Source organism: Nicotiana sylvestris, chromosome 12 (genome assembly GCF_000393655.2).
Source record: "Nicotiana sylvestris chromosome 12, ASM39365v2, whole genome shotgun sequence".
In the NCBI taxonomy this organism is placed as follows: domain Eukaryota; kingdom Viridiplantae; phylum Streptophyta; class Magnoliopsida; order Solanales; family Solanaceae; genus Nicotiana; species Nicotiana sylvestris.
The window spans coordinates 150157776-150176836 of NC_091068.1; the positions used below are offsets into that span (position 1 = coordinate 150157776).

Genomic DNA, 19061 nt, shown 5'->3' on the forward strand with positions numbered 1-19061 from the left:
CCTCCTGAAAAATGGAACTTAGTCTAAAATTCAAAACAATCATGAGTAGTAAGATATAGCATAAATGTACCCCAAAAGAATATAAGTTGGTTTCAAAATTTTCGTTCTGGAGATAGGATTTAGTTTTAAGCGTTTAGGACCCTCCTGGAAAATGGAACTTAGTTTAAAATTCAAAACAATCATCAGTAGCAAGATCTGGCATAAATGTATTACAAAAGAATATAAGTTGGTTTCAAAATTTTCATTCTGGAGATAGAATTCAGTTAGGAGTTGTCAGGACCCTCCTGGAAAATGAGACCTAGTTTAAAATTTAAAACAGTCATGAGTAGTAAAATCTAGCATAAATGTACCCCAAGAAATATAAGATAATTTTAAAGTTCGCATGTGGGAGATAAGATTCAATTAGGAGTTTTCAGGACCCTCCTGGATAATGGGGCCTAGCTTTGAGATCTCCATTAGATAATAAGGTTTAGCATAAGTTCTTGTTGTAGGGTAATATAATTTAGCCGTAGAATTGTCACTCTTAAGATAAGACTTGATTTAAGAGTTGTCAGGGCCCGCCTGGATAATGGGACGTAGTTTAAAACTGGTTTGGATAACAAGATTTAGCATAAGACATATCCTTCAGTAGATATAATTTAGCTCTAAAATTGTCGTTTAATTAAGAATTGTCAGGACCCTCCTGGATAATGGGGAGTAGTTTAAGACCTCCTTAGATAACAAGATATAGCTTAGATTTAAAATCGTCGTTTAGTTAAGAGTTGTCAGGACCCCCCTGGATAATGAGACCTAGCTTTCAAATTCTTAGTAATATTTGGTGATGTGATTCAGTTTAAACTCACAGATGCGCCTAGCTACCAAACTGGGGCAGAAAATTTTCTTTTGTTTTGTCTATTTTTTTTGAAGTCAGGTGCCCATCTGAAGAATAGGGAGAACAACACGCATATCAAAGATAAGAGCATGACCAAGTACTAGCAATCAGGCATCCACCTGGAGAACAAGGAACAACAGTTGAAGTATCAACAATCAGGAGCCCACCTGGAGAACAAGGGAATACATTCGAGTTTTAGAAGTCAGGAGCCCACCTGGAGAGCAAGGGAATACATTTCGAGTTCAGCAATCAGGAACCTACCTGGAGAATAAGAGAATACATTTCAAGTTTCAGCAGACCTAGAGAACAAGGGAATACATTCGAGTTTTAGCAGTCAGGAGCCCACCTGGAGAGCAAGGGAATACAATTCCATTTTTGGCAATCAGGCGCCCACCTGGAGAGCAAGGGAATACAATTCAAGTTTTGGCAATCAGGCGCCCACCTGGAGAGCAAGGGAATACAATTCAAGTTTTGGCAATCAGGCGCCCACCTGGAGAGCAAGGGAATACAATTCAAGTTTTGGCAATCAGGCTTCCACCTGGAGAGCAAGGGAATACAGTTCAAGTATTGGTAATCAGGAGCCCACCTGAAGAACGAAGGGAAGAAGCAAGTCAAGTGTTGGTAATCAGGAGCCCACCTGAAGAACGAAGGGAAGCAGTTCAAGTTTCGAGGAAAAGCAGTGCAAGTATTGGCAATCAGGAGCACACCAGGAGAACGAAGGGAAGCATCAAGGTTCAAAGGAGTTCAGCAATCAGGAAACCACCTAAAAAATGAAGGGAAGCAGTTCAAGTTTCGAGGAAAAGCAACGCAAGTGTTGGTAATCAGGAGCCCACCTGGAGAACGAAGGGAAACAACAAGGTTTAAAGGAAGACAACAATCAGGAGCCCACTTGAAGAACAATGGGAAAGCATCTCAGAATGCAATTCAAGTCAGCAACAAAGGAATCTCACTCAGAGAGTACAAGTCAGTAGGGCAGCAGAAACTGCAAGTTCAATATATAGATAGGATTCTTGTAATTCGTATATCATAGTTTAGTCTGGCTTCTTTTATTTTGTCACGGTGTAATAAGGAGTTCAGTAAGCAAAAACAACAGCAATAACAGCAAAATCACAGCTCTTCGGTAGTACCAGCTACCAAAACTTCTTGAACTACACGCAACCTGATTCCCCTATAACTCGGGATATGTAGGCTATCCAGAACCAAGACTCGGTTGCACCCTTTCTCTTTTCTCTTATCCTTATTTCTTCCCTTTTGAATAAAAATATGTTCAAAAATTAGTCACATGCCTCACCTTATCTTTGCTTGAAAACTCTTCATGTTTCCAAACAAAGAGGGCAGCTGTGAGCACCTAATTTTTGATAATATTTAATTTTTTATCACTTCTTCTATGTAAATATTTTAGAGGTTTTAACCTACAATTTTTAGCTTTGTTATACTTTTTATTATAGGGTAAAAATACAAAATTTAAAAGGTGAATTATTACTATTAATATTATTTTATTTTTATTTTTATTTTAAAATAATAAAAAATTCCGAAAAAATATTATTTTTTTTATTTTCAGGAGTGATTTAAAAATAATAAAAAGGGAAGTATTGAATAAAAAAAATAAAAATAAAAGTAGGTGGAATTCTCTTTTAAAAAGTAGAAAGTAGAAAATTAAAAAAATAAAATTAAAGTTTTGTGGAAATTTTAAGAAAATAAAAAGTAAAAGAAAGTTGGAATTAAAAAACAAATATAAAGGTATCTGAAATTAAAAAAAAATTAAAGTAAAAGAAAGTAGCATTTTTAAAAGAAAAGCAAAAGAAAGTGGATTGTTTTTTTAAGAAAAGTTAAATAAAGTGGAATTCTCTTATAAAAAGTAAAAAAAGTGGGATTTTAAATAAGATAAAAGTAATTAAAGTTGGAATTTAAAAAATTAAAGTAAAGAAAAGTGGGATTTATTTTTATAAAAAAAATAAAAGCAATTTGTAAGTGGGATTTCTTTTAATTAAAAAATAATAAAATAATAAAATATTTAAAAAAAATCTGAAAAATCTCGAAAATTTTGCTATAAATAGAAGAGAAAATTTGAGAAGAAAGAGAAAAAAAAAAAGAGAGGAGAAGAAAAAAGAAGGGGGCGGAGAGAGCGGTATACACTCGATATACACTCTGGATACACTGGATATACAGGGGCAGAATTCATTTTGGAGAGAGTAAAAAATATAGAACCAAATTTTCTGAAATATTGGGAGCGGAAGAACACCAGAGAGAGTTCAAAGCTAGAAAGAGAAAACAAAGAGAGATTTCCGGACTATTTTTCTTCTCCATTTTCACTGGTTTTCTCCGTGTTGCTGGGATTTCTGAATTGAGGTGTTGAAGCTACTGTGTTGGGCTTTCTGCTGCTGTATTTTGCTGTTTGTTGTTGCTGATTGCTTACCCCATTTTTCTGTTCTACATACCAGCATGTCCGGAAACTCGATGTATGTAAATATCCAGTTGAAAATGAATGAAGTGGAGGCCTATTGTTGATTTACTGCTTTCATTATACTGTAATAACCGTACTGATGGACTGTTAATTATAAGTTTGTGCATTTGAATCGTTAAGTGTGTATTAGATATTTAAAAATGCATATGAGTTTAGTTGAGTATTCGCTGTAGTAATTCCATGCTGGACTAACAAAATAGTTTCTATTAGTTTAGTTAATTTCCGATTTTCCTAGATCGGTATAAATGGTATTTTCAAGTTGTGATTAATTAGGCTGTAGACTGTTAAAGTAGTGTGATACTTCTTCTGATCATGGGAACTTTATATTTAGTAGTGATGATGTGAGTTAATCTATAATTCTGAGTTTGAGTGGTTGTATGCGGGTTCGAAATCAGAAAGTTAAAAGTAGATATGAGATATGTAATTCGTAAGGTTAATTTAGGCAATCCATTTTCGTCCAGCATCCTTAATTCTCGAGTTTCAATTCTCATATGTGGTCACGTTAGTGTTTAATCAAAGTTCATGAGTCAGCATTTTAATAAAAATGAGTCATAGTAGGGAATTTGAAATTTGAACTAGTATGCACCATGTTTGAAATTGTGATCATAGGCAGTTTACGTGGGTCATGAAATCTGAAATCGGTTGCTTTCCAACTCATGTTTAATGTTGCATTGAATTTATTTTACTGGCTAGTTAATTTTAGTAGTAGATTCATCAGATTTGTGTTCTTAATTAAATTGAAATTCCATTCAGTGTAAAAGACAGGGGTTAACAGGCTAGTCCCTAAACGTTTGGGCCTCAGGATAATTGATGCACGGCCCAGGCCAGTTTTGGCCCCTTTCTCATTTAGGTCTGGGCCAAGGTCTGTTTTGGCCGATTTTATGGTGTATATCTGGTTTTAAATTCCCGCTGCTGGGCTCGCATCGGAGCCCAATGGTCGGATGTTGGTGCAAAAATATTACTTAGTTTGCATCAGTCCAGTAACAAATTAATTAGGGCCTTTCTTTTATTTTAGAGACAAATTAAGTAGAAAACTATAGATTGCTCTAGGTTTGCACTTTAAAATAATAAAACGGGATGAGCCTCGCTAAACAAAACACATAAATTGCGGGGCCCTCGATAATTGTATATATTAAAATACTTAGATTTCGGGACGGGCCGTTTAGCGAATTTCACGGCCTTCCCCAAAATAATAACGCGTTAGTCTCTTTAGGCGCGTATTTTAATAACATTACCTCCCTAAACTCGGGTGCGCATTTATGTGACCCAAATCCAAACCCCAACGATGTTAAAGTATGTCCAAAAACCACGGGTGCATTTATGTGACGTGGTTCAAGACTTGTTTTAATAACGTTGCAATTTTCTTTAAAAATGAATAAAAGCGGTTAAGGTTAAAATTTGCACATAGGTTCATAATTGTTAAAATCAGATAATTTAAGCCAAATATAACAGTTGAGCGACCGTGTTAGAACCACGGAACTCGGGAATGCCTAACACCTTCTCCCGGGTTAACAGAATTCCTTACTCAGATTTCTGGTTCGCGGACTGTAATACATAGTCAATCTTTTCCTCGATTCGGGATTCAACCGGTGACTTGGGACACCATAAATCTCCCAAGTGGTGATTCTAAATCTTTAATAATAAATCCCGTTTCGATTTTCCTTTAATTGGAAAAACTCCTTTATGCCCTTGCGGGTGTAGGTAAAAAGGAGGTGTGACAACAATCTTTTACCATCGTTGGCCAATAATATCCCATCCTTTTTATAAGAAAGTGGAGCTTTGGTCCAGACTGGTGTGACCCACATACCCCAGAATGAGCTTCTTGCAAAGCTTGGAGTGCTTCATCTTACCCTAAGCATCGCAAGAGTACTCCCTTGAATGATCTTCTGTGTAGGGTATCTTTGTAGTAAAGGAAGCGAGGTGCACGACGACGGATTTCAATTCTTCTCTGCGGATTTTCTGGAAGTATCCCATAGCACAAGTAGTCGATAATGGGTTGTCTCCATTCTTCTTTCTCGACTTCGGAAACAGCGACAAGATGCTTGAGTTTATTTTCTTCACCTTCAGCCTCATTTGGCAGCGGTACTACCCATTTTTGGCAGATAATAACTTGCACTTGATCAGGCAGGGTTAAAGATGAAGCTAGGGAGGCTAAAGCATCTGCCTTCTTATTTTCTTTCCTTGGCACATGTTGAATAGTCACATCACCGAGCCACCCCATTAAATTTTTAGCGTAATCATGAAATGGGCGTAGTTCAGGCTTCTTGACCTCGTAACTACCTAAAAGTTAATTGATCACTAACTGAGAGTCACCAAAGACTTGCAATTGCAACCGCTTCATTTCAACAGCCATTTCGAGCCCAAGTATTAGTGCTTGATATTCAGCAACGTCGTTAGAGCAGAGTTGCGTCAAAGTAAAAGAGTAGGGCAGAACTTCACCTTGAGAAGTGATAAATACTACACCAGCACCAGCTCCTCCGTGATATGCAGCACCATTAAAGTACATCTTTCATGGAGGCTGAACTTTTATGACCATGGCGTCCTTATCAGGTAGTTCGTCAGTTAGCTCCCAATCATTAGGTATAGGGTGATCTGCCAAGAAGTCCGCTAACGATTGTTTTTTTATAGCCTTTTGAGAGATGTACACAATTTCAAATTGTTGAAACTGGAGGTACCACCTTGCTAGTCGATCACTAAGGACAGGTTTTGACATCACTAACTTGATGGGATTTGCCCTAGAAACCAAACGAATGACATGATATTGAAAGTAGTGCTTCAACTTTTGGATTGCGAAGACTAGCACCAAACATAACTTTTCAATTGGCGAATAATTCAACTCATTTGGTGTCATCATCCTGCTCAAGTAGTAAAGGGAGTTTTCTTTCCTTTCACTATTTTCTTGGGCCAATAGTGCTCCAACAAACCTTTCTTGTGCTGAAATGTATAGTATCAGCGGCTTTCCAAGTATAGGGCTGCCAGAACAGGAGGTTTCATCAAGTAGGATTTAATGCTCTCAAAGGCATTGTTACACGCTTGGTCCCATTTGAAAGGGACACCTTTCTTCATAAGGCGACTGAATGGTTGGCACCTCCTAGCTAGGTTTGAGATGAATCTCCTAAGGTACGTTAACTTTCCTTGCAGACTTTTCAATTCGTGAATATCCCGAGGCTCATGCATTTTCAAGATTACATCTACTTTGGCTTGATCAATTTCAATCCCCCAATGTCTTACAATGAAACCAAGGAACTTTCTGGAAGTAACTGCAAAGGTGCATTTCAATGGGTTCATCCTAAGTTGGTACCTCCGGAGTAACTCAAACACCATTCTCAAGTCTTTCAAGTGGTTGCCCTTCTCTCTTGATTTTACCACCAAGTCATCAATATAGCATTTGACATTCTTGTAGAGAAGATCGTCAAAAATATTCTGCATAGCCTTTTGGTAAGTAGCACCAGTATTTTCAAGCCAAAAGACATTACCTTGTAGCAATAAATACCCTTGGGGGTGCGGAATACAGTAAGCTCTTCATCTTTTGGCACCATGCAAATTTGGTTATAGCCTGATGAACCGTCCATAAATGACATTGCCTCGTACCCAGTGGTAGCATCGATCATCAGTTCTAGAATGGGAAGCGGGAACTCATCTTTCGAACATGCATTGTTAAGATCCCTAAAGTCAACGCACACTCGAATCTGGCCATTTTTCTTCATTACAGGGACAATGCTTGAAACCCATGTTGGGTATTTAACTTCACAAATAAAGCCAGCTTCGATGAGTTTGTTAACTTCGGTTTTAATTAAGGGAACCAAGTCCGGCCTAAAATGCCTTTAAGCTTGTTTAACAAGGCGAGCACCATTTTTGACTGCAAGGTGATGGACTGCTACTTTCGGGTCCAAGCCAGACATCTCTTTGTAACTCCAAGCGAAGACATCCCTGAACTCCTTGAGTAACTCAATATAAGTGCTCTCTTCATTAGCTTCTAATAAAGCACTTAGGTAGGTGGGTCTTGGTTCCTCATTGGTGCCAAGGTTAACTTCTTTTAAGGCATCAACTGTCGTCTTCACTCCTTCTTCAAGTTTGGGTGGAGCGTCTTTCGCATCTTCATCTTCTCGAGGGTCCCCATCGTTTAAGGATATGTAATAACACGGTAAAACATCCTCCAATTCTGCATTATCCTCCATTGAAGATGGAACATCATTCTTGCCTTGTACAGTAATATGATACAAAGAACCCACACTCTCTTCATCTTTGTCACGCTCCTTAGCGTAGATCACAGTATATGGCTTTACCTTCAGCACTTCTTTACATGAAACCATAAGTTTTATTTGTCGCCTCATTCTAGAAGGAGCCAAACTTTGGAAATCCTTAGAGATCTCCTGGATTTTGGGTGAAGCGGGTGTTCTTATGCTTTGAAAATTTCTCTGGAACTTGTTCCCCTTCTTTAATGGACCCAATCTTTTAAACACGGAGGTTCTCACAAGTGATTTTCCAAGTCGATCAAAGACAGAAGGCTTGTTAGAAGCGACCGATTCATCTTCTACAGTGATATAATTGATGCTCGCCTTTCTTATTGAGATGCGCACTGGTGACGGTTGCTTGTATCCCAAACCTTCACGTGGTTGCCTCATTGCAGCTTCTGATGGGAGCTTCCCTAACTTTGACGGCTCATTGGGATTGTATCCAGCTTTTGCAAATAGCTTATAAGCGTTAGGGTCAAAACCTTCATCTATTCGCTTTGTAAGAAGTGCCACATTCTGCAAATGATTTTGGGCTACAAACCCTGTAAGCGGCTTCGGGGACAACTTTACTGCCTCAATTCATTTTACTGGAAGAGTTAACTCCTTTAGCTTATTAGTTTGGAGGTTAGATGATTCACCCTCATCTTTCTTCCTTTTAGGGACATACTGGAGCGCAGGATTCACTTTCTTGCCATAAGACGCAATACCCCCTCTATAAGATTTATACGGGTTGGGTTGTACCTCCTCGATAACATCTTTGACTCTACCAGTAGGGACTTTGACTCTTTTAGTTGTGGGCTCGTCATTTTTGCTTTTTATGACATTATCGACTTTTAGCTCCTTCACAATGCGGTTCTTTAAGTAGAATTCTGCATCGACGAAGTATGACTCAGCCTCGGTGAATTGCTCATCATCAGCAACTATTTTCTTCTCGACTTCACCCTCGTAGAAACATTGATGATAGGTAGATGGAACCACTTTGTTCTCATGTATCCAAGGCCTTTTAAGAAAGACGTTATATGAAGTCTTTGCATCGATCACATGTAGCCATGCACTTAATTGCATATCTTCAATGGTGATTTCCAGCCTGATCACGCCTATGGCTCTTTTCCCCCCTTGGTTGAATCCTTAGATCATCACATGACTTTTTAAGAGTTCACTCATGGGAATACCAAGTTCTTTCGTAGTGCGAATTGGCAAAATGTTCACTGAGGATCCCCTATCAACCAAAATTTGATTTATTCTTTCATCGCGCATATAGCCAACCAGGTATAATGGGCGATTATGAAGAACGTCACCCAGTAGAAGATCGTCGTTTGTGAACGTACCTTTTTCTCGCATGCATTAGCTTCTTGAGGAATAGACTCGATGAGCTTTTCTGAAGATGGTATCTTTTTCTTCCCCTTTATCAGCATTGCAACAAGAGGCTTCAATACCATCATGGGAAATCTTCATACGGAACCAACATGGTAAGAAATCCTCCAAAGTCATTGGATGTCGTGGCTTTTGAGGTTGGTGCATCTCCACTTTTGCTTTCTTCAGCGCCTAAGTAGATTATTTTTTGTTAGTCTTTTTACCATCATCTTCCTTGTTGGTTGTTCTATTGATTCTTTTTGTGGGCTCCTTTTTTAGCGCCTACGACGAGTCACCAACGTCCAACCTTCATCATCATCAGGTTGATCATCTTCAACTTTGTTGTTCTACAGTAATTCTTCATTTTTTATTCTTTTTAAACTGCATAACTCATCTAGACTGAATGAGCCAAAGGTAATAGAGACTTGGTTCGCGCTTGCTTTCTCATCTTCAAGCACGATCTTCTTTTCATGGGCCAAGTCCATAACTTTGTCCTTGAAGACAAAGCACTTCTCTAGTGGGTGGCTTACAAGTCGGTGATATTTGTAATAATTTGGGTCATTCGTTTTCTTAGCTTCATCTGGTCGCTTCATCTCCGAAAGCTCAATGAGATTTAACTTAAGGAGTTCTTCGAAAATGGATGGCACATCAGAATCCAGGAATGGGTACTCTTTCTCCTGCATTTCTTTTAGAGTCAACTTTCCACTTGGCTTATCTTGAAAAGAAGTGGATTTCATACTCTATTTCTTGCTCACCTTCGTCATGAACTTCATAGGTGACATGTTGTCATTCATAGCTTCTTTGCTTTCAGACTTGAGTACGAACTTGCCCCACTTCCTGACTTCTTGCTGGTCATTCCCTTTGCGAGGTTCATAGATGGGCAGCCTTTCATTTTCAGCGGAGGCCATGCTCAATTCTATGTCATGGGCACGAGTTGCAAGGTTTTCAAATGTGCCAGGTTTGATACCTTGTAAGATGTAGCGCAATCACCAATGCATGCCTTGGATGTATATCTCTATGCCTGAAGTTTCACTAAGCCTGTCTTTGTAGTTGAGGCTTCATTCCTCCAACTATTGATAAAGTCGATAACCAGTTCCCCCTTTCGTTGACGAGTATTTGTAAGTTCTATCATACTTACAGTACGTCTCATGCTATAAAAGCGATTGAGGAACTCTTGCTCTAGTTGACCACAGCTATCGGTAGATCCAGCTTCGAGGTCCGTGTACCAGTCAAAAGCATTTCCTTTTAGCGAGCGGACAAACTGCTTGATGAGGTAATATCCATAAGTCCCAACATTGTTGCACGTCTCCACGAAGTGCGCAACATGTTGCTTTGGATTACCTTTACCATCAAATTGTTGAAACTTTGGAGGTTGATAACCAGCAGGCATCTTCAACATATCGACCCTTGTGGTGTACGACTTTGCATATATAAGGGAGGATTTGGCAGCAACTTCATATTTGTTCTTAATGGTTCCTTCAATGAACTCCTTCAGTTGATCGATTAGAATCATCCCTTCAGATGAGATGGGGATAGCCTTAGTGGATGCTGCTTGTCGTGGGAGAGAGTCATTCTCTAGAACTTTTGGGAGCTTGTCGGGTGCATGGGTGGATTCTTCTTCCATCAAGATTCCCACTATGTCTGTTAGATTGTCAATTCTAGCCTCTTGATTTTGCATGCATTTGGTCAAGCCAGCGATTGCTTCCATCAAGTTTCCCAACTTCTCCTCCATAGATGAAGTGTTTGTCACCATGGCTTGCATGATTATCGTTGACTACGGATAGTAGCATGGATTTTCACACAGATTGATCCTTGATTGGCTCACGCTATGTGGTGTAAGTAGGGAGGATTCATCACTTGAAGCATCATCATCTTCCTTCACAGCAGAGTGCTTGGATCCGGAGAGGTAAAGAAGAGCAAGAGTTTTCTTGATCTTTTCAACAACATCGCTTCCTCCTTCAGATGCGTTTGTGGAAGATCTTGCTCCTTTTGAGGATGAAGATCCGAAAACAAGGGTTGATGCGAATGGCACTTGGGGTGCTTGTTGTCCTAAAGAACTTGCTTTGCTCCTCGTAACTGGTCCGAAGCTTCAAAAGGTAACATCGAGGATGCTTTCCACATCAGCGTAGAACCTGGAGTTAGTAGCCTTGGTGGAAGTTGAACTGGAGCTAATTTTCTTTGAAGTCATTTCAATGTTCTCAGACTTTGGTGATTGAAAACTTGAGATGAGAGGTAGAGATTGCCCCATTGGACATGCTAGAATTTGTAGATAATAAATTGCATCGAGAAAATAAAATCAGGACCGAAAAATATTGCAACAATTGTAGTATTTTATTTCGAATATTTGAGTGTTAAAATTCCTATGAATCCTCTGATTCTTATTTTCAATAGTAAATAAATTCAAGGGCCTTTGAGCTTGATCTTGAATCTATGTTTGTTGCCACGAACGATGATCTTGTTCTTGAGCTTGAGCTTGATTGCTTGAACTTGACTTTGATTTGTTCTTCGTTCTTGAGCTTGAACTTGATTTGTTCTTCGTTCTTGAGCTTGAATTTGATTGCTTGAAACTTGTGGAAGAATTTGCAGCGTTTGATCCATGAGCTCCTTCTTGCTTCTTATTATAACTTCTGGTCCTTTTTTTGAGTTGTGAAGACCCCTATTTATAGTTGTGGGAGGGAAGAGTTATGATAAGAACAAACTCTTTCCGACCAATCAAATTGAAGTGCGACAAGACCGTATTTGATTGGTCAGAACATGTCACTTGAAGAGTAGAAGTCCACTATTGATGGGCATTCAAAGTTTTGCTTTCGAAAATAGGATTTTTTTTGAGTTTGTTAGTTGTTTGGATTGAGTGTTGTTCTAATGTATTGAAAATATCAAAATGAGTTCAAAATTTAAATTTGAAGTGATTTGGAGTAGATTTGAGTTAAACTTTAGAAAAGACGTAAAGAAGAAGACGAAGTCAATTTTTTTGTATAATTATGTATAATCTTGTATAATAGTGTATATGAGTGTATAAACACATCTTATACACTTTTATACACCTTTATGCAACGTCTGTAAATGAACTTCGTCCACAATTTTCAATTGCAATTCTTGTGCAAAACTAGTCCAAATCTCCATTAAATGACTTCAAATTTTATATACAACATCCTTATACTATTCTAACAAGTCTAAATAACACTCACTCCAAATTTCTCACAAAATCAAATTCGAAATTTAAACCCACATGTTTAAGCTTGTTAGAAATTTAATTTTCACCATCCAAATGGATTTGGTTTGTTGAACTAATATTTGAGTCACAGTTACTGATTCGAAAATTAACTTAAAAGCTTGAGGAATCTTTTTTAAAAATTAAATAGTAATTTCTAGAACCTATTGGAGTTGGATGTTGAATCTTAGCCTATTATTTTTTGGGCTAGTTTGTTGTAAATTGAAATATAAGCTATAAAATTGAAAAGTAGGGAGCTCAGTTGTTCTTATATGAAATGTTCCCTATAATTTATCATATTTTTCGTTGGGAAAAATTTTATTAACTTAAAAGACCTCCCTAATCTAAAAGGAGAAATTTAATACTCCTAAATATAAATGGAGTTGAAAGTGAACAAAACTCTCCTTTGTGAATCGCTTAAAATTCAAGAACTAAAAGGAATTGAAAATTAAAGTTTCAAATATTAGGAGAAAATTAAATGACTATTCCTAAATAGTCAAAAATTATTTAAATAATTATTTTTAATATTAGAAAAATAATTAAATGACTATTTTGTATAGTGTGAAAGTTATTTTTAAAGGGTAAAAAGATGAACGACATTTCGCTAAAGGCTTTCGCGCTTTTAATATAGTTATATTATATTATATTCTATTATATTGTATTAATAGATAGATTGTTTCCAAGACAGAAGTAGTATTAATATGTGCTTAATAAAATAAATCGAATCGATGTCACGTATTAATCCAAAAATAAATAAAATCTTTCTGATGTTTATTATTAAAGCAAATGATTAAATCGCTTTTCTTTTACCCATATTTTGTAATAGCATAATAGTCTAAATGATACCTATACTTATGTCACTTTGTTATTCAGGTCCCTGTATCCAATAAAGTTTCATCCAAACATCTGAACTTAGTCAAAACATGTATTTTAAACTCCTCTGACCATTGACTGAGCTTATGTGTTATTCATTTTGCTGAGTCAGAAAAATGAGTGATCACACGCTCTAAAAAGGAGAGTGGATATATTTGTTTTGATTTACAAATATTAAAAATAATAAAGAATAATCATAAAAAAAAGAGTAAATTAATTAATTTCCCAACCTTTCTGTTCCCCCCGTTTCTCCCCGTCTTCTTCTCCCCCCTCTTTCCTATTGTAACCCCCCAACTCCCCACTCCCACTCCTTTCTGGATAGTTAGGAACAAAATTAATAGTACAAAAAGGAGAAGAATTTTCTTTGAGGAAAGTTAAATAAGCAGATTTATTAATGGGGTTAAAGTTTTTAAAGATACCAAAAAGCTATGGCCAAGTAATTTTCGTGTTCATCAGTCCGTTGTGGTCATGAGTTTTCCAAAGGAGTCCGGTGAGTGAAGAAATAGGTGGTGTAGTCCGCTAGTGATTATTTTCCAACGATCTGATTTTGCTTTGTGGTGGTCAGCAGTGAAATACTTCCAGTAATATAGTTCTTTATTTTCTAGTGATGGTACGCTGCTCGTTGGTTGTTGCCCCTTTTTGCATCTCAGTAAATTCTAAGATTACATTGGTTTTACCTAAAATAGTAAGAGTAAATAGATGAAGCAGGATAAAAATAAAATTATCGAAATTGAAGAGTTTTATGTATATGAATTAGGGTTAAGATTGTGCTCAAAAAGGAGGAAAGAGAGCAAAACGGTGAAGGCGATTCCGATTTTTTGGTTGTTTTCCATGATAAGGGTCGCCGACAACATAGGAAGATGGGGTGGATTTGAAATATTATTAAAAATTAATTTTTAATAAATAAAAATGTGTCATTGATTTATCTGATGTGGACATGATATTTTGTCCACGTCAGGCGAGTGACCAACACGTAATGCCGAAGTGGTTTAAAATACATGTTTTGATTAAATTCACGTGTTTGGATAAAACTTTATTAGATACAGGGATCAGAATAATAAAGTAATACAAGTATATGTGTCATTTAGACTATTCTATCTTTTGTAATTAAAACAACTTACTCAAACTACGTCCACCTCTAAATTTCCTGTCAAAGAAAAATCGTATGCTATATAAATGAGAAAATCGGTGAATAGGAAATTCAGAGATCCACCGACGAAAATTGGATCTCCTTTCTCTCTCAGTCAACCTCTCAAACCGTACAAATCAAGCAAATCCCCAATTTCCATATAAATCAATTAACCAAATAATCTTCCAATTTCTCTTTGCATTTCCAATTTCTTCACAACAATGGCCGCAGCCGCTTCATCGCCAGCAGTTCTTCCAATTTCCAACCCTCAAACCACCACCACCACCACCACCAACACCCAACAAACCACCACCGGCGTGGGTCCCACACCTGCTCTCCGATCCTTCATCAACCGCATTTCCGAGACTATCCAAGGTGGTCTTTCCAATCGCCGTCCATGGTCTGAACTCGTTGATCGTTCGGCCTTCTCCAAACCCGAATCCGTTTCCGATGCTACCCTCCGCATCCGCAAAAACTATTCCTATTTCCGTACCAATTACCTTTCCCTCATCGCCGTTGTTCTCGCCTTTTCCCTAATCACAAACCCATTTTCCCTTTTTCTTCTCGCCGGTCTCCTTGCTGCTTGGCTTTTCCTCTACCTTTTCCGGCCGTCGGATCCGCCTTTGGTTTTATTTGGTCGGCAGTTTTCTGAACGTGAGACGCTTGGGGCTCTTATTGTTTCTACGGTTGTTGTGATCTTTCTAACCAGTGTTGGATCGGTCCTTGTTTCAGCTTTGATGGTTGGTGTTGCTATTGTGTGTACCCATGCTGCTTTTAGGGCTCCGGAAGATCTTTTCCTTGAGGAGCAAGAGTCTCCGGCCACTGGGTTCCTCTCATTCTTGTCCGGCGCTGCCGCTTCCTCCGCCGCTGGCCCAGCTGTTGCTGCTAGGGTTTGAGGTGCACGACGTCGTATTGGTGTCCAAAGAGATCGATAGCGGTTCTGTTGGGGTAATTTCGTGTTTGTTTTTTAAAGGTATTGGAATTGGAATTTTAGTATAGAAAGGGAACGATCAGTATGAGATGAGAATATATTACGAATAAGATTTTACTTTGATTGTTCTTAATGTTTTTGTTTTAAAAAAAAATTGGAAATGTATAATAGGGGAGATGTGTTGGGGATTTTGTTTCCGTAATTTGTTATACGAAATGATGTTAAATCATTCAGATTAATTCATTTCTTATTGTTTGTTTAGAATACTTGGGAGAATTACATCCTTGTCCCTTGGCCCAACGACCCAATCAAAAAATGGCCCACATTTGAAGAAAATTATTTTCACTAGTTAGCCCACTCTTATTTCTTCGTTCCCCTTTTTTTCTTCGTTCTTCTTCTCCTTCTCATGCCATCATTTGCACTACAAAATTTTTTCTACTATTGTTATTCTCCTTCAATTCTTTACGGGATTCCAATGGTTAACTAATAATTTGAAAAATAATAGTCACCATTACAAGTGGTTCGAAGATTCGATTTCAGAAATTGAATTTTCCGATTTGTTAGTTGTTTGGAATGAGTGCTATCTCAATTGATTGGAATCATCAATATGAGTTCAAAACTTAAATTTCAAGTGATTTGGAGTAGATTTAGGCTATATTTGAGATTTCAGAAATTGAATTTTCCGATTTGTTAGTTGTTTGGAATGAGTGTTATCTCAATTGATTGGAATCATCAATATGAGTTCAAAACTTAAATTTCAAGTGATTTGGAGTAGATTTAGGCTATATTTGAGTTAAATTTCAGAGTATTTGTGAAGCTACATTAATAGGACTCATTTGTATAATAATGTATATAATATTATATAAATAGTATGTAATAGTGTATAAACATAACTTATACACTATTATATATAAGGTTGATACATTATTTACAGTTATTTGGTAAATTTCTCGCATTTTCTTCATCTTCTTCTTCTCATTCTTCTTATACACCTATATACATCGTGTATCAAGAATATTTCACTCTGTGATTATATATCTTTATACACTTTTATACAACTATATATATAATGTACCTCTTTGTATAAAAGTGTATGAGCATCGCCAGCGAAATTTTTGTACGATTTTCACTTGCAATTCATGTATAAAACTAGTCCAAATCTCCGGCAAATAACTTCAAACTTTGTATACAACCTACTTAAACTATTTCTAATAAGTTCAAACAATACCCACTCTAAATTTCTCACAAAATCATAATCGAAATTTAACAAAATTAGCATTAAAGGAGATGAGATTAAATATTTATGGGTGAAAAATGAGGAGAGAGTTACAATAGGGACAAGTAGGAATAAATGAGGTTGTTATAATTAGAGGGAATGAGAAAAGAAAAGATGTTATTGATATGAGATTTTTTCATTCCTATACACTATTTGAAATTTTATTACCGTTAATGTCCATGTTTAGCTAATTACCTGGCATAAACAAGTTTTATTTACAAAATATATACAATCTACCTTAAAGGCTCCCAAATTCATTATTTGTGCCTTCAATCAAGGAAATTAGATATATCTTTTTCCTTTTTTCTCTCCTTTTTCCCCTCTTCTCTCAATATTCTCTTTTTCTCCCCTCGTCGGTTCCAAAGCTGCAGCCCAACACTGAGGAAAAGGAAAAACCAAAAGACAGCATCCACAGTCCAATTCCGAAAGACCATTTCTATTTTTCTATGTAGTGAACTAAATAACGCACAAAATAAAATAAGAAAAAAAACCCACCTATTTAATATGTAGGAATTTTTATTTCCTATAACAAATGTTAACACCTTATTTATTTTAAATAAATAGCATTTAAAAAAAGTATATTCTATAGATACCTTTTAAGATTTATAGCAAAATATTTAATTTTGGTTACCTCCTAACCCTAAGTTACTAAATACGCTAATCAGTTACACTATTTTCTTTCTCTCTCTACTTTGATACATCCCATCATCTCCCGTCATCCCATTAAAATTTTCGATCTCCTTGAAATATCCTCAACATATTCACCTATCTTTTTCTCGTTACAGTCTCGAGAGTCAATTTCAAGTTCAATCTCGACTTCAGAAGCATCTGGCATAATATCACATATCATGATTATTTTCGTACAATATTTTTTTGGTACTCTTAATGTGAAAAACATACTGTAAGTAATGATTATGTTATGACGTTGAGGATGGAATTGACTGGGCCAGCAGGGGAAGCAGCCATAGCGAGGCAAGTGTTACTGCTTGAACTGCTACAGATCAAGAAGTTGTCTTGCGGCAATGTATTTCCATGCCCGCAAACATCAACATTATTGTTGGAATTGTAATGGGGACTGTGCAGCAAGTGTCGAATCCCCCAAGGCTTGTCATTGTCGTTTTCCTTCCCATTCTCCTCCTAAACTCGTTCATCACTGCTGTATAAGCTGGCTCCACTAGCCTCGTGAATATCGTCCCTGCCAATTGAAAAAATTGAGATATGGATGTTGTAGGATGATTTTCTGTTAATATATGTCAATGTATTTTCATGTATTTCATTGTATTCATTGTCTTTTTTTTTTTCATTGTAATTCAATGTATCTCGTTGTATTCCATATATTTTATTGTATTCACTGTCTTTTTTTCTCATTATATTTCAATGTATCCCGTTGTATTTATGTATTTCATTGTATTCACTGTTTCGCTATTTATCATGAATGTATTCATAAGTTTTTTTTTATAATTGATATAATAATTTCTCTGCAGATTGCTATATTTTTGGGGTATTTTTCGGTTGAGAATCTTTTTTATAACTGAATATACAAAATTTGTGTGTTATAATTGAGTTTGTTGAGTTATATTAAGAGTCTATTATGTTAATTGATTCATTTTCCCTTTTAAAAATAGTGTAATCTCATATTTCACGCCGTGAATACAGTCAAATACAATAATCTGTCCAGCTGTAATCCCATGTTTCACTCCATGAATACAGTCGAATACAACAACTGATTAGCTGGACTTCCCCGATTCACGCCTATTTTTGCTATATTACAATAGTTTAAATACATCAAATACATCTTATAACCACATAAAAGGTATCTATAATCCGTAATATAGCAAATGATATCTATAAATGACTAATTATTATTAAAAGATAGTGCTTTATGAAAATTTCCCAAAAAAATATCTGGCCTGTTGGGTATAAGAGGTAAGCCACCGCCAAAAAGTCCGAGAGAATCACATCTTAGGCTCCGTTTGTCCATTAAAAAAAATTCTTTTTCTTTTCAATAAAAATTTTCAAAAATATATTTGTTCATGAAATTTTGCAAGTTTTCAAAAAAAAAAATCGAAGATGAGTCTTTTGATTACAACTACAATAACATACAACTTAAATACAAAATTTATATAGTATGTATTTTGTATATTTTGTATCTGATTTATACGTAGTAAAAACAAATTTCATACAATTAATTATATACTATACAACTTATCTACAATTTTCATACATTATTTCTACTCAGTTATATACAACTACAATATCATACAACTAAAATATAATTTTTATACAATATTGTTCAACTTTCATATATATAAACAGAATATAACTTTTTTACAATTTTACTACTCCCTCCGTTCCAATTTATGTGAACCTGTTTGACTGGGCACGGAGTTTAAGAAAAAAATGAAGACTTTTAGAATTTGTGATCCTAAACAAGTCCAAATGGGCCCAGAGTATTTGTGTGGTTATAAAAATTTCTCATTAAGGGTAAAGTTGTAACTTTAAGCTAAATTGTTACCAAATTTAGAAAGGGTTCATTCTTTTTAGAACGGACCAAAAAAGAAATAGGTTCACATAAACTGGAACAGAGGGAGTACAAGTTTGTAAATATAATGTATATCATGTCTTCTTCTTCTTCTTATTCTTCTTATTCTTCTTCTTCTTCTTCTTCTTCTTCTTCTTCTTCTTCTTCTTCTTCTTCTTCTTCTTCTTCTTCTTCTT

General features: G+C 36.3%; 2 protein-coding genes across 2 annotated transcripts; one reads left to right on the forward strand and one right to left on the reverse strand.

The window, feature by feature from the left end:
- Positions 1–5181: 5181 nt before the first annotated feature.
- Positions 5182–5556, reverse strand: LOC138883932 (uncharacterized). The gene has a single exon (XM_070164655.1). It carries the CDS (start codon positions 5554–5556, stop codon positions 5182–5184), a length of 375 nt encoding a protein of 124 aa, XP_070020756.1.
- An 8630-nt stretch (positions 5557–14186) lies between these two features.
- Positions 14187–15331, forward strand: LOC104248569 (PRA1 family protein B4-like). Its single transcript, XM_009804852.2, has one exon. It carries the CDS (start codon positions 14358–14360, stop codon positions 15030–15032), a length of 675 nt encoding a protein of 224 aa, XP_009803154.1. The 5' UTR covers positions 14187–14357; the 3' UTR covers positions 15033–15331.
- Positions 15332–19061: the final 3730 nt, after the last annotated feature.

Coding starts and splice junctions, on each gene's coding strand:
- LOC138883932 (XM_070164655.1), bottom strand. CDS start 5,556: ATGGGGTGGCTCGGTGATGTGACTATTCAACATGTGCCAAGGAAAGAA.
- LOC104248569 (XM_009804852.2), top strand. CDS start 14,358: ATGGCCGCAGCCGCTTCATCGCCAGCAGTTCTTCCAATTTCCAACCCT.